Source organism: Aythya fuligula, chromosome 12, assembly GCF_009819795.1.
Source record: "Aythya fuligula isolate bAytFul2 chromosome 12, bAytFul2.pri, whole genome shotgun sequence".
In the NCBI taxonomy this organism is placed as follows: domain Eukaryota; kingdom Metazoa; phylum Chordata; class Aves; order Anseriformes; family Anatidae; genus Aythya; species Aythya fuligula.
This window is the reverse complement of record NC_045570.1, coordinates 13,803,264-13,818,867: the sequence shown is the minus strand read 5'-3', so window position 1 is coordinate 13,818,867 and position 15,604 is coordinate 13,803,264. Positions and strand designations below refer to the sequence as shown.

The following is a 15,604-nucleotide window of genomic DNA, read 5'->3' as shown; positions in this document are numbered from 1 at the left end:
TTACCCTGGTCTTAAAGGAGTTGCATACATGTAGGTTCATGTTCCTGTTTTATTGCATTTTCTGTGTGGCCCTGCACAAGTCCTTTAGCTTACCAGTTTCAATTCCTTATTTATGGAAGGTGGTTAATAGTACATTATTTCAAAATAGAAATGTTATAAGGGTAATGGTTAGAAAACATAGTCATTCAGCTACTACAGTAGTGGAAACTAATTCTGTCTCATATACACCATTATATACCTCCCCTACACTTCTCTTAAGCTTTTAACGGAATCAATCTCTCAAAAAAAAAAAAAAAATTCTGCCATTGTCTTGAAATCTTAGAATCTCTGAAGTCTGTCTATTAAACTACTACTGTGTTCTTTCTCTATTCCAATTAAGAGGCATATAAGCAGGTTAATGCTTTAGGAACTTCCTATAAATAACTTTTTAAAAAAAAAAAAAAACTACTGTTATGATTTTTGTCACTGACTAATCCAATATTTTTATCTACATTTTCTTTCTTTTATGCCTTCCCACTAACCTGAGGCAATGCAAGGGTAAATAGTTCATATTTGCTCTTTATTGATGAGATGCATTTTGGAAATTATCTACATCAAATGTCACATTTTAATTTATTTTCAGATAAGTTATCTGAAGATCATCATGATGATAATCTTCAGTTCTTTTTGCACTGACATCCATAAACACACTACTTGTTCCTGAAAAAAATACACTATTTTGGCACATAATATACCCCTTGAATTAAGTTATGTTTGAATTCTGGAAAAATATTTTTAAATCATAAGTCAAAACATATGGTTACATCTATATACATCTATACCATACCAAAGGAGCCTAGAATTAAATAAATAAATAACAGGCTAAATAGTATTCACCTTAGTAAGATACACCTACCTGTCCAAGAGCATAGTAAAGGTGGGTGGGGAGAGGAGAATTGGCAGGGGTGTGATTTATTTCCTAGCTACCCTCCTCCCATCCCCCCCAATAAAAGTTTGGCCTGCAACACATTTTACAGGAACATCATCATCAAAGCACACACACAAGCTAGAAATATTTTTGACAGAAGAGCACATAAAATAGGACAGCACAGAGTAAAGGGTAATGAGAAATTGACCATTGTTCTGAAGTATCTGCTTGGGAGCTATATAAATCCTTTTTATTGATCCATATATTACAATGACAATTCCTACTCAAAAATTCAAGTTATTTATAGTATCATATAACTTCTTTAAGCTTATTGCATAGTTTCTACAAAACAAGATCTGAAAGTCATTTTCTTACATCTCAGCAGGAATTAATCTTGCAACAAATTATGTTTTGTTTCTAGTCTTCTTCTGTGCCTTTGATTCTGATACCTTTCTTTACTTGCACTTAGTATGTTTAGTACTACTGTGAGAGAGCAAAAAAAGCCATACTCAAGTCTCCTGATGAGACAGAACACTTTCTGATAAATTTGACATCATTTAGACTACATCAAAATGGATGGTCCCCTAAGCATCTAAGGCCTTGCCTCCTACCTCTGTGTAGAGCCCTTCCCCATACAGTGGCTTCCTTGTAAAGTTAGTCCAGTTACTCCACACAGTTACTCTAAGCTTTGGATTTACTCAGAACTTGTACCAGCAGGGAAGGAGGTCTCTAGATATACCTCAAAGTCTTCCTCTACCTCTCCCCACTTCTAAGATGCAGTCGACTTCTTTGTGAATTGATTCTTATTTTGCTTTTTCCAATATCTGGATAATAATAGTCAGATACAGCTTCATGGATTTCTGTTTGAGGCACCTGCATCTATGTCGTGTTTTTACAAACACTTACTTTTGATGTAAATACTTTAAAAACAGGCAAACAGACAAACAACCTCCCACCACAAAGAAAATGAATATGACAATTGCTGAAGTCATCCTGTACATTAAACCAGTAAGCTCCCATGGACTTCAGGTCAGCATATAGATTTATGCCAACATCCACTCCAGGGTCTTCACCTTCATTGTGAAGATTCAAAGACCTGACTTTGCTTCGAATTCCAGTTATTGACTCTTCTCCATTCTCTGAGGACTTTTGGAAGAGTCTGACCAGTGTTTTTTTTGTTGTTGTTGCTATTTTTTTCTTGTTTGTTTTTATCAACATCACCCTTCAGGTATTTGAAGACTGCCACTAAATGCCCCCATTACCCTTTACCTTTTACAGAGTAAAAAAACCTATATTTTATTCTCCAGCATGGCTCTTTTACTTTTTCACAGACAAACATAATTTTAAACACAACTAAGGAAGGAGCATAGATGGTTAGATGCATGGTGGAATCTTAATTCTTGGATATTTTCAAAATTTAACTATACAAAATCCTGAGCAACATTGTCTAGTTCTGAAGTCTGGGGCTAGGGCTTTGAGGAGTTGGACTAGAGACCTCAAGCGGTCTCATCCAAAACATTTTTTTCTTGAATGTGTGTGTGTGTGAAGGGGGTGGGATTCACCCTGGCATCATGCTTTTGTGATGCTTGCTGCCTGCTACACAGCTGTAAAGTATGGATGCTCACTCATGGCTCAGTTAGGTTTGTCCATAGTGTGTCTCACACTGAAGGATTCATTGGCAATCAAGATCAGGCTTAAATCTAAGACTTCATGAAAAACTCAACTTTCTCCTTTCTACTGTCAATATTAGCATCATAAGGATCATTGTATACCTCCCTGATACAAGTAGAAATTACTGTTGGTAGAGAAACCCAGATGTTCTGGAAAATGGTTTCTGAAGAAAAAAAGAATACTACTAGGTTCCTTTGTTGCTGTGAAATTCTGTTAAATGGGGAGAAAATTATTTCTTCATCCAACGCATTTTCTCTCTAATGGGTCAGTAGGGATGGCTGCCTTTTTTTAAAATATAAAATAAATAAAATAATAAATAAATAAAATTAATATAAAAAAAAGGGGGAAGAAGACCTTTGATATATGTTCTTCAGTTTGCAACAGGCAAAGAAGCTGTGTAAATATCGTCAAATCAAAGATGAAATACTGAAACATCAGAAAGAAATAGTGTAAGGATGTTTGATTGTCTCTCGCCTTTGGGTGTGAGGCCATCTGAAATATGAAATTGTATTTGAGGCATAGTTAGATGACCAAATGTATTTTGTGGCTCGGATCACATGACTGATAGTTATTCATTTTATAACAAGAAAAAATGCAGTTACTTGTTTTACAGATAAGGCCAGTGAATAAAATAATTCAAGTAGGTGTTTAAGTTCTTCTCTAATAGTTAAGTCCTTATAACAGAAATGGTTGAGAACTGTATAAGCTGGACCTTTAATCCTATTTATAACGACTGCATTTCAGGACATTAAGCATCCACGTTTACAAACTGTTTTTCAAAGTTTTGATTTTTTTTTTTTGTTGTTCTCCACACACATACTCTCTCTCATGTTTTAGTGTATCTGAGAGAAAGAAATTCTGGTTTGTTATTCTCTTTTATACTGCTTTCTGCTCTGTTACTCATGCCAGAAATCACTACATTCCCAATCTGATTTGGGTTTTACTGCATACACACTAAAAACAATTATATTCAGACTCAGATTGCAACACAGTGATTTGATTATAAGTGACACCTTATGTTTTAGATGCTCATTCACTTTCAACTCTTGTACATTATTTGAATTCTCACCAGCTGACTGGTACAATTTTGAACATTTTCAGCTTACACTGCACTACAGAATTGTAAAGCCATTGGGTAAAGGCATGAAAGTTATAATGATGTATGAGACTGCCAACATAACGGCAATAGCCTGCAAGTTTGAAGCTTATTCTCTATGTTTGTATCCTCAGAGAAAATAACTGCAGTGCTGAGGGCCATATTTTGTGGGTTTAAGTGTTAATTAAGTGGTATATAGGTCTCACTCTGTTTCCCTGCCCAAGGGAAGCTTTTACCCTTTGAGCCAGTTGAACTATTCACAGTAGGGTTGTGTTTGTGTGTTCCCCCACCCCCATCAACTGTACCCCTTTTCATCACTAGCCCTTCCAAAACTTCTAGAAACTTGTTTGAACATTTCATGTGAAGCACCTAGTGCTATGAATACAAACCACATCCCACAAGCACTTCAAAGTACTCATAATTTGGATTTCAGCTTTTAAACAAAACATCCAGGTTCTTAGGACAGATATAAAAATGATCACTGTGCTGCTTACCTGGTGAGGTATCCCCTTAGACCAGGGCATGTTGCATTCCGCCTGGCTTAGTGCTGCAGTTTTCTTTTTCTTGGTCCTTCTATTGGGCTTCACCTTTCATATGAAAGCAATCAAAAGCAAATGCCAAAACACAAAGAGGTGATTAGTGCTTCTCAGTCTAAAGTACTCACACCTGGTGCAGTGGGAACTTGCATTACTTGGTAGTGCACTCCTTAACCATGGCTATCTCTACAGTAACATACTGCATTGTATGGAGCCCTATGCACTTCCTCTGTTTTAGGGCACCATGGAACAAAAATATCACTTACTGCCTCAAGCTTGTATGGCTGATTCCTAGGTCTGCTTCCTGAAATGGAGATCCAGCCTACTGTTTTCTAGTCTCATAGGACAACCAAAAAAAAAAAAAGAAAAAAAAAAAGGATGAGGAAGCATTTAACAGCATACCAGTAAGACCTGGAGCACTACCTAGCTTTCAGTTGTTTAAGCAGCAATGTTTGCAGACCACCAAACACAGCTACCACTGTTATAAAATTCCCCTCCCATTGGAAAGATATAACCATCTGTATCTTCCCAAGTATTTTTCCTGTACTCTGTAAATCTCCTGTTTTCTCTGAAGTTCTCATAATTTTTAAGTGTCATGACTTCCAGCAATCTGATGTCACCAAACTCTCCCTGAGGACTACAGTTCCCACAATTCTGTCTTGAAAACAAATGATGTTGGGCCATCGTGCTCTTAATCCACATGAAAGGACAACACAGCAATAATGTATGTTCTTTTAATAGAAATAATTTTCCTATGACTGTCAGCATCTGTATTTGTTGCCACAAAACATTCCACAAAATGCACTTATAATATTACCAAAATAGAATACTGTAGCCACTGCTCAAGCTTCTGTAAAGAAAAAAACTTTAGAATTCAGTTTAAAAAGGAATTGTATGTATATCGGTGGTTATAATTACACTTAAGTGATGGAGGAGGAACCCAAGAACATTCAGCAGTGGCAACGTGGTTTTCAATGTAAAATTTAACTTTTTATCAAAAAATTTACCTGAACTCTCATTATATCACTTCCTGAGTAGGGAATAAGGATTTTATCTGTGTACTCTGTTTCACAATATAAACAATTGGTTTGGCATTTCTTGGGGCTAAATGCAGCCCCTTTTTTCTGCGAAGTTAGCTAGCAGGCATTTATTTCATGGCAAGTAACTTTTGGAATTACTGTAATCCATATGTTGGAAGTGAAAATGAAAATTAAAACTGGACCGCATTATTCTGAAGATTTAGGAAAATATATACCTGTTATAAATTTTCTTTGAATGTCATTTTTTTTCTTTCCATTCTCAACCAGCAGTTGGTTTGTGATAACAAAACTCCACATCTCTATGTGTTTTTTTGACCATCATGATAATATAAGGGGAAGTAAAAAACTGTTTGTGTCACATTTTGGTGGCCAGAAAAAGCCCACTCTTAATTCTTTCCTATGTCTTTAACTGACAAAATATATTCAGAAACAGAAACCATGGAAAAACATGAAAAGTAGATATTAAGACAATCACAGGTTTGTAAGATATTACTTTTCTTCCCTGTTTTAACATACTACCTGAAATAAAAGAGGTCTTAACAGTCTGAGTCAAACAGCTCTCAAATGAGCTATCATGTGGACAAGACCAGACACAATGCTAAACATAATTAATAGCTAAACAAGACAAAAACGTTCCTGAAGATGGGACAGAGAGAAGTCAGTAATGCAGTCTTCTGCTGTGGTCAGATGGTAGACTGGTTCTATGCAATCACAGGCTGAAAATTTCCTGTTTGCTTTGTAAATTATAAAAGACTCAGCAGGCAATTGGACGGTCTAAATAGAGCAGTCTAAATATCATCAATTGTTACTTTAATTTAAAGAAGAGATATTGTATACAATAAAATAAATGGCTGCTGTTCTATGTGAAATAAGAGGGTTGGAAAATATCCATTAAAAACCTACAGCATTTGATGATTCATACTTGACCTTTTTCTGCAAGGATTAATTGTATCTCCTGCTCTGTGTTGCAATGACATTTTACCTAACAATACCCTGCCTTTATTTGCTATAACGGGTTATACTGGGTTGCTACACCTTGAAACAGTTAGACCTGAAACTGCAAAAATTGAAAGGAAGCCAGTGCTGACTGGAAGACTGTAAAAGCTGTCTTCATACAAAGACTAAAAAGCTACATCTGCCCCTCTGTAGATGTCAGGCTCTTGGCCGCCATCACCATTTTGCCTTGGAACTTTCCTAGCAGGAGCCTGGGTAATCTGCCTCAGTAACCCACAGAATAAATGTGCACATGATAGCTGCAGCAGGAGCTGCTATCTGGGAGGAGGGTGGCATGGGGAGGGGTGTCATATGTCTTGCCCAAATAATCTGTCACTTACCTTTAATTGGCTGTCCACTTGCCTGAATCCCACAGCTGAGACCACGGCTTTGAATTCAGCTGTGGATTCTACTTGTGCATGTGATTTTGACTCTAAAACCATATAGAGTTTGGCTCTTGATAAAACCGATTCTTTCTTTGTCCATAGGTTTAAGTCATGACATACTTCTCTGATAACATGTAAGAAACTTATTCCTCAACAACAGCTAAGGAACTGAGATAGTTTATTGCATGTAAAAGTCATACCAACAGCATGTAAATGCAAGTATACTGGTGTGTTTGAAAATAAGTCCAAAACCAATCACATCTGTGGATGGACATGTGGGAGTGCTGGAGTATATTTTAAAGGTGATTGAAGCATGTTTGCATTGCTTCCAATTGCATAAATAATATCAGTTAAAAAATGCACATCTTTCATTTTCATATTAATTATTACAACTGACAGCTTGTGAAATTTGGTAGACTGGACTGAGTCAACGTTGTCATCAGTGTAAATTCCATTAATGAAGAATTGACAAAACAGACCCCCCGCCTTACCCCAAAAAAATAAAAGGAAAAAAAAAAAAAAAAGTGAGAAAGGAACTCATTTCTTGCTGTTAAAAAATATCGTGAAGGTAAAAGTCAAGGTTAGCTTTAGACCTCACAAAGCCCCAAGTAAGTTACAAAATGATTGCCTATTTCAGAATGATCCAGTTAGCAATGCTACCTGCCTTCTGTCTTGCTGTTGATTCCAAACTTCACCAATCAAAACCTTTCCATGTTAGTAAAGAAACTATGGTGCTTTGTGTTCATAAGCACCGTGGAGTGAGTCTGTCTATAGATATCTGGCATAGAATAAATGCCCCATGTTCCTTTGATGATTGGGAATTTGAGATGCCAGTATCAGACTTTAAGTAGTTTTTTTTTTGCCTGTCACACCGGCAAAATCACACAGATTTCGTTCATGCAAGTCTCTGAAATAGTGGAAGCAGAAGAAAGGGAATTTTGTAAATTTTTACATATTCCCCATATTCCCCCTGAAGAGAAGGCTGAAATTTTCATTTTGTTCATTTCACTGGTTTAATTTATGTTATACTGGGGAAGGGGGGGGGGAAAGGGGGGGATAGGAGGAGAAAAAAGAAGAAATACTTGTGTTGCAATGCTAATGAGCACATTTACGAGGCTCTGCCAGAAACTGTGTGCTTCAGCTTGCTTTTATTAGCCATTTTGGAAGATGTCTTAGTTGCAGTTGCACAAAAAGCATTGTCAGTGCTTTTATATTTTCTCATTTAGAATGCTATGACATTATTTGGAGAAGGACTAGTTTTGCAGCACATAAGCTAGTATCAGTATTGTATAATATAGCAGCTAGACTCATTTTGCAGTGTGATTACAAAACCCATCACAGTGAATTATACTGCAAGTTAAATTGGTTTCCACCTTCTTCAAGACCAGAACATTATCTTGCACAAATAGTGTACAAATGTAGAAATAATAACAAGTCCAACTTATCTGAATGATAGACTACAGAAAGCTTCCACTATTCACTCTGTCAGTACTCTCTATCTGCTGCTAATGACACCTGCTACATTCTGAAAACTCTGAAAATGGTGAATACTCCTACATTTTTTATTTATTAAGTGTCAGTTTAACAGGACAGACTGCCACTGCTAAAAACTCTCCAAATCTGAAAATTATTTTTTGAGTAATCTCTTTCTTTTCACTTCTTTTGATCGGAAATACTCATGAATATGTGATGCTACTCTACATTCTTATTCTTGCTATTAACTAAACAGTACCATCATTGACTAGATTTTCCTGCATCATTCATTTGAAATACAGAAGCAGTCCTTTGGTATAAGTAATCCAGACTACTATGTACACTGTAAATCCTCATACAATAGATTTTTGGTTTGCTTCCAATCTCTCTCTCTCTCTCTCTCTCTTTTTTTTTTTTTTTTTTTTTTTTTTTTTTTATTCAGCGCTTAAAATCCCGTAAGTGACAATGGTGTCCTGTGACTACATCTGAAAAGCAAGCTACTTGCATACGGTTGTGTTTTGTTAGAAACTCAAATAGGGTAATATGAGAGAGTGAAGACAGCTTGGTGAATTTAACTGCTCTGGCTTACTTGCTTGCTTCCAGTTACTGAACACACCAACTGAAACAAGCTGAAAAAGAGCTGTGTGGTCTTAATGAACTTCCTAACATTAACACTGTATTATAGCTCAAGATAGGTGAACTCTTAGAGACACAGGGAAAAGGAGAGCAACAGTCAAATAGCTCAATGAAGATTGAAGCTATAACCCAAGAAAATCAGATACAGAAACAGAGGACCTGGCAGAGTTTCCTATAGCTGGACAGATCTTGGAGAAGCTTTGTGAAACTGTCTATTCATTTCTAGAATTCAATTTCAATGCAGGCTGTTAAAAAAATAATAATAATAAAAAAAAAAAGGCACACAAATATGTAGGTACATACCACTGCATCCATATAGTATAGTTGGTTTATTTTTCTCTCTGTATTAAAATCAGCAGATCTATCTCTAGCTGAGCTGTACAAATAAAGATACTTAGAACATACTATTTTGCAGACATTCTGTCTGTTCTCCAGATTGAGAATTGTTACTGCTGCTTTGAGACATAGTTGATGGTATTTAGAGTTGCCATAGTGTTAAATGTTTCTTCTGTGATAAGCAACTGCTGATTTAAATGAAAATCTTCATCCATTTTCTCTGCTGCATATTTCACAGTCATTTCAAATTCATCATAGACAAAAAGCTATAAATGATACCAGGTAAAAAATACATTATATCTAAATGAGCTTTCCGTGATTTGGTTTCAAGGTTACAGCACAAAAACACCCACTGCTTCAGCTACTCTAAAGGACAGGACATGTGGAAGAACTTTAGTCACATGAGTTATAATTACTAAAAATGTACACATTCACTTTGCAGTACTTCCATAGTGAAATGCCTGAGCTGAATTTCTGACCTGGATAATGTCCAGGCCCAAAATGTGTAATTTCAGCTTTTATGTGTGGGATGTTTGACTTTAGCAGTTCTGACAAATGAGTGTGAGACATAGCTAGGTGAAGGCAAGCCAGAATCAATGGGACACTAAGGCGCTTGGCACTTGTAAAAGATTTTGAGAATTTAATTCTCAAATTTATCAGTATTAATAATTCTAATTTAATGCATTTTCCTTGTCACTTACAATGAGTCAATTGCTAATTAAATGTTGTTGAAAAAGATGAATTAACATTTTAACATGCTTAAAAAGAATGTTGCTAATATGTCTAAATCTAGATGTGAAATGTAGAATGATATGATTCTAATCCCCCTAAATACCATTGTTATCCAAAACAATTTTACACTGAATTAATTTCATTGTCAAAAAAGGAGCAAGTACTGGAAAAAATGAATGATCGACATTTAACCTTCTAATATGTATTGCTATAAATTTTATATTCAAATTACACTGAATTAGTTTGCAGAATGAATCATTTCCCTTTGGTGGGGTAGCAACGAATTTAAAAAATAGCTTGTTGCTATTGGTGGATCTCATAAATTCATTACATTTTTTATCCCATGTGCATTGTAGATATATTCATATTTAGAGCCTGTACATATGCACAATTTAAAGCTATGCCCACCAGTAGTAGCTACCATCTCTGACTGACAATGATGAGATTTCTGTCATGCTTTGCCTCTTCCACAGTGCCAGTGATGGGATTTTTTTCTCTGAAAATCTTATTACTGGATGTGCTGTCGTGGTCTCAGATGGAACTTTCAATCAAAAAGGCAATCAGAAGGTTATCCATTTGTGAGTTTTCCTACAAAGGAGCTTTGCAAAACTCTACAGTGTATGCTATAACTCATAGTCAGAGCTACTTGTCCTAAATGCTTCTATGACTATAGACAATAATGTGATCTGTATCTCACAGCACCTTCTGTTGCTCCCAGGCTTGTGATGGACTAGACTAGAAATTGGCTCAGTGTAAATTTCAAATCAGACTTTTGCATTTACGCTACTATATGCTACCATGGCAATTCAGAACACCCTGGCACTTGGTACAAGATTAGTAAGAACATGTTCAGCTGCTGTTACACTCTCTCATATAAATATATTTGACTTCATTCAAGTCTTGATGATTGCTCCTTTTCTATCTTTAGATGACTTCACTGTTTAGGTTATGATATTACCTGAAGTGTTAGATAAAGTTATTCAGAGACAAAATTTTTTAATATAGTATAACTTAAATGAATTGGATAGATCACTCTTTCAGTAAAATCTTTACAATATGTATAAGTAGTGGTGCTAACTTATAAATTGTCCACAAACTGCAGTCATTAAAATCAGCCATGCTGTAGATGAAGCAAAGTCAATGTTTCCATTTTGAATTCTAAATGTGTTAATATGTTTTTGTTTTCAGAAGTAACATTACTGAGGAAATTAAAAAGAAGGTATTGTTTTTACTAGTAATACTTGGGGGAAAAAACAAAAAGTTATTTTTCAGCATGGTGCAGTGAATTAGACACACATAACTCATGTGGTCACAGGCTGCTGCATATCTAATTCTCCAAACACTATCAAAAAGTGCTTCAAACATTATTCTTTTTATTTTGTTTGTATTCATCTAATAAATAAATGATTTTGGAGAAACCTTATTCCTCCACAGATTATGAAGTTTTTCAGGGAGATTCCTTTCTGCAGTGTACAGGTAAAACTGAAAGGAAAGCAATAACAAGAAAAGTATTTATAAAAATATATTTCACAAAGTAGGAAACAATACAGGAGTTTCTCTGAATACAATACATGGAGTAAATAAACAAACAATAATATAGCATCAAAACAAAGTAGAAAATTAAAATGATTTGCATGTAATACATAGTTTTATTATACAATTGCTACTTCTAAATGGCAAGTTTGCATTACAAATTGAGTATGCTTGCAGCTTCTAGTGCTGTTCTTTCTCTGTGTGCAAGAGCCCTGGTGCATCACTATGAATATTATAGAAAAGAAATGCTAATAACATAAGCAGTAAAATTATGTACACACTGGTTCCTGCTCTAATACAGTGGAGAACTATAAGCATGTTTTTTACTGTACTGTGTTATGTGTGGATTTCTAAAAGTCTATAGTTTAAATATTCACATGAACCAGTTTACTTCCAGCTGTTTGTGCTTGTATTAAAAACACCAGGTACTAGATTTATGAAGAAGATATAAAACTGTCAAAAGTTTTTCTCTGGGAAAGTTTTATTCCTGCCAGCATTCTCTTAAAATTCAGCTACTGCAAATGGAGAGGTTACTGCTTTAACCTGCAACAATTTGTCCTTTTGCTTTTCAAAATGTACATGTATTAAACATTCATTATATATAGAAAAAATGAATGGATATAATTTAGTTTTCTTTATAATCTTACTCTATAGATTATCAGTCTTAATAAATAAAAGCAGTAATGGACATCAATAAAATATTTATTTCAAAGATTAAACAAATAAATTCGATCTTTAGCAATAAAATCAGCAATTCTTTCATATATGCAAGTCCATCCCCTTTCACGGTTTTTTCTTTCCGTTCAGAAGACGAAGCACAGGATTGATCCTTCTTCTAGAAAAAGATCCTTTTGTAAAGCAAGGTTTTGTACCCCTGCATCTGAATCTCTGCACATTAGTAGTATTTATTACCCATCACTGGAATGGATTAAGAACATGTGAATATTTTAAGGCTTGACACAATATTTAAAGATGATATTCAGTCTGTGGTTACGTGGCCAACAATTACTGTATGTACAATGTATGGTCACTGCACAGTAGAAGCCAGTAAGGATTTACAATGCTATTTCTATTCAGCATTGCTAAGAAGACCAAAATATTGCTTTTAACATTTCTGTGGCGGGATCTTTGTTGGCAATGCAGAAATAAACTATTAGCTTTACACATACTGGCAGGAGCTACTGTTCAACAGCAAAATCCCTGCAAGTCCATTTTCTAAGAAAGCACCAATTTCTTTTCATTCTTTTCAATCCACTGAAGATAATCAAAGATCCAAATCTCCATCTTCAGAGTGGTCAAGTGAATATCAAATATCCAAAGACTTCTAGACACTCCACATACTTTACTTCACACTCCACAAGACTTAACCTCCTAACATATACTTTTTTTATTTGGTTCAACATTACAATGTAGTTGATTTTATAGATGACTGGCGCTAAACTTGCCTCTAAAACAAAAAGCCACATTAGTTTTAACTAACAGTAGTGGCCCTAGAATATTACATGATCATTAAGTCAACAGTGAAAAAGTTTGTAATCCACTGTCAAGTTTCTTTGTCACTTTCTCCAACTGAGTAAAGTTCTCCAAGTCTTTTAAAGCGAGGACCCCATTCACTGAGGTAGTCAAAATTCTGGTCTGAGTCTGATGCAGAAGACTCCAATGAGCTAAGGGAACCAGCCGCTGACCCTCTTCCTTCATAGCCATAAATCTGGATTGAGTCATATGGTGGAGCCGTGGGATCATTATCAGCTTCATGAAGCCTTACATTAATAAATTCATCAACATCAACACCATTGGGAACAGGTGCAAGACCCTGCCTGGGCATAAATTGAAGATCAGGCTTAATATCCTTACGAGGCAAAAATCCATTAATTCCATCTGGATTTTGCAAAGTTGCAATGTCAAAAGCCTCTGTATCTTCTTCTCCACCTCCTTCATCATCATACCGAATAATATTTTCCCTCACATCTTCATCATCTTTGATGATTAGGGGCTCATTCTTATGTCTTCTTAGTGTTACAAACAGCACCACAATGACTGCAAAGAAAGCATCACAGACTGATTAGGTAAAAAAAATTCTAATCAAAGTGATACATATTAAGCACAGTTAGGGATGATGATAATTTGCTTCTTGTGAAAATAAGGGGTAGAGAAAAGATTAAAGGTCTGTAACTTCAACCCCACTCAAGTGATAAAAATCTGATCAGAACCTCTGGTTAGTCCTCTAGTTTTGTATTATCAGCTCATATTTACATTTGAAGCTCAATTTTGTGCAAGCAATAAGATGTGTACTTCCATCTTTGAATCACAAATTTTGACAACTTTTCCCTTTGGAAAACCTACAGACCTAGGTTAAGTCAAGCTACCGTCACTCACTGAACATTAGTTCATAATGATCTACACTAAGGATGGACTTTTCCAAAATTAGAAGATGCTTTTCTGAAAACAGAGCTCTAATGATGGATGGAAATTGGTGCTTCTTATAGAATTGAAAAGAGAATAAAACAGTAAGGAAGAAATAAAGATCTTAGATACATCAGTTTCATAATCATGGACAAGTGCATAAAAAGCTCTAAGTAGGTTATACTTTGTTGTTTTTGAAGTTTAATGCTGAAATCCCGATTGCTAAAAGCAAAGACACAAAGTACAGAAAAAGGCCTTCTCTGTTCTTGACTTGACTGACTTGATATCATATACAAATGTTGTATATTTAGTTAAAATATACAGTGTTTCTTATCTTGGAAAACTGTAATACCTCTTATGCCATTACAATCGAGAATAAACTCATAGAAGTCTTGAAGATACAACAAACCCATTTTTCATCTTGTGCAGTATACACTCTGTTCATGTTTCTAATTGACATGCATGATATGATTTTTGGTTTCGTAATTGATACTTGTTTATTATGTAACTTATATGTAAAATTCCTTCAGAGTGAGACTTTGCTTTGTAAGTTGTTTTTTTTTCCTTTTTTTTTTTTTTTTTTTTTTTTTAGTTCTTAGTACAGAAGAGACACAGTTCGGACAAGCTTTTCAGTACTGCTATGTATCACATTGTATTAGATCATACATCCTTGTATGTGACTTCTTTGCTTACTTACAGCCTCCTATGAATCAGAAAAATTTTGAACACCGGGCTATGAAATCAATACGTACCTAGCAGCAAAATGATGCATGCTAATATTGCAATTAGGGCTCCCATGCTGAGTCCAATGGGAAGTACGTATGCTTCAACATTACAGGACTGGACAATTCCATCACTGCTGCAACCACAGACTCGAATAGTAAGTGTGCTAGTGCTGCTCATGGGAGGATTTCCACTATCACTTATTATGATTGGCAGTAGGTATACTTCTTGCTTCTGCCGGCTGAATCCACTGTGCTTTGCCAAAATGCTGAGAGTATTATCTGTAAGAGGGAAAATTTGCATTATTTTACCACATAACTGCTTTGTCTTGATACGTTCAGAAAATCCTCTACACAAACACGTATATGCTTTATTATATCCATCATACTGTCACCGTGTGATAGAGAAATCCTTCCCCTTCCTGCCTGGCTTCCCAGGCCCAAAAATGAATTACTGCAACATAGGCATTGTCTTGTGTCATTTGGAACGATCATAATGACAACTCCTCACATTCTTCTCTGCATACATCCCTATAGATGTCTTTCCATCACAATTCATCCATATTTTTCAAGTCACACAGTCATAAAAATTCAACCAGGAAAACAAAAGAGAAATTATATGTTAAAGTAATCCTAACAAAGCACATTCATCAATTAAAGCAAACGTCCTGTGCATTATAATCAGAAATTGCACAACATTTCACTCTGCAACAAAATATTCTTCATTTTTATTAATAAGCAATATAAAGACTAAGGAAAAGCTGAACGTATTAAAAGTTGTAGGCCTAATTTTCAGCGACCTAAACATGATGAACATTTGTTCATCACAACGTGATGAAAACAAATCAAATCAAAACAGAATGTATTTCTATGAAAACAGCCAGAGGAAATAAGTCCAGGACATTTTTACCTCTGGACACATGCAGATTCTTAATTTTAGAAACTTATACAGGTGTCCTCACTGTGTGGTATCTTACCTAGACATAAAGTTACTCTCTATCAGCACTTACAACATATGTACTACTACCAACTTAACTGGTAACGGTGGTCAGAAGTATACAATTAGTACAGAGAAAAAAAAAAAAAGGTGAGATGATGAGGGATTTGCACAATGTATACGTCTGTATACTTGTTTTTACT

General features: G+C 35.3%; 1 protein-coding gene across 3 annotated transcripts in view; it reads right to left on the bottom strand.

Moving 5' to 3' along the window:
• Window positions 1-11,314: 11,314 nt before the first annotated feature.
• CDH8 (cadherin 8) overlaps window positions 11,315-15,604 on the bottom strand; it is a 147,654-nt gene continuing 143,364 nt past the window's right edge. For 2 of the 3 annotated variants that reach the window (XM_032195342.1, XM_032195344.1), the window contains 2 exons: window positions 14,495-14,746; window positions 11,315-13,376 (listed from right to left, as the gene is read on the bottom strand). In XM_032195342.1, coding sequence (XP_032051233.1) covers window positions 12,883-13,376; window positions 14,495-14,746 — 746 coding nt within the window. In that variant the 3' untranslated portion in view covers window positions 11,315-12,882. Of the gene's footprint in view, window positions 13,377-14,494; window positions 14,747-15,604 lie in introns of those variants that run through there. The other variant, XM_032195343.1, reaches the window with a different exon arrangement.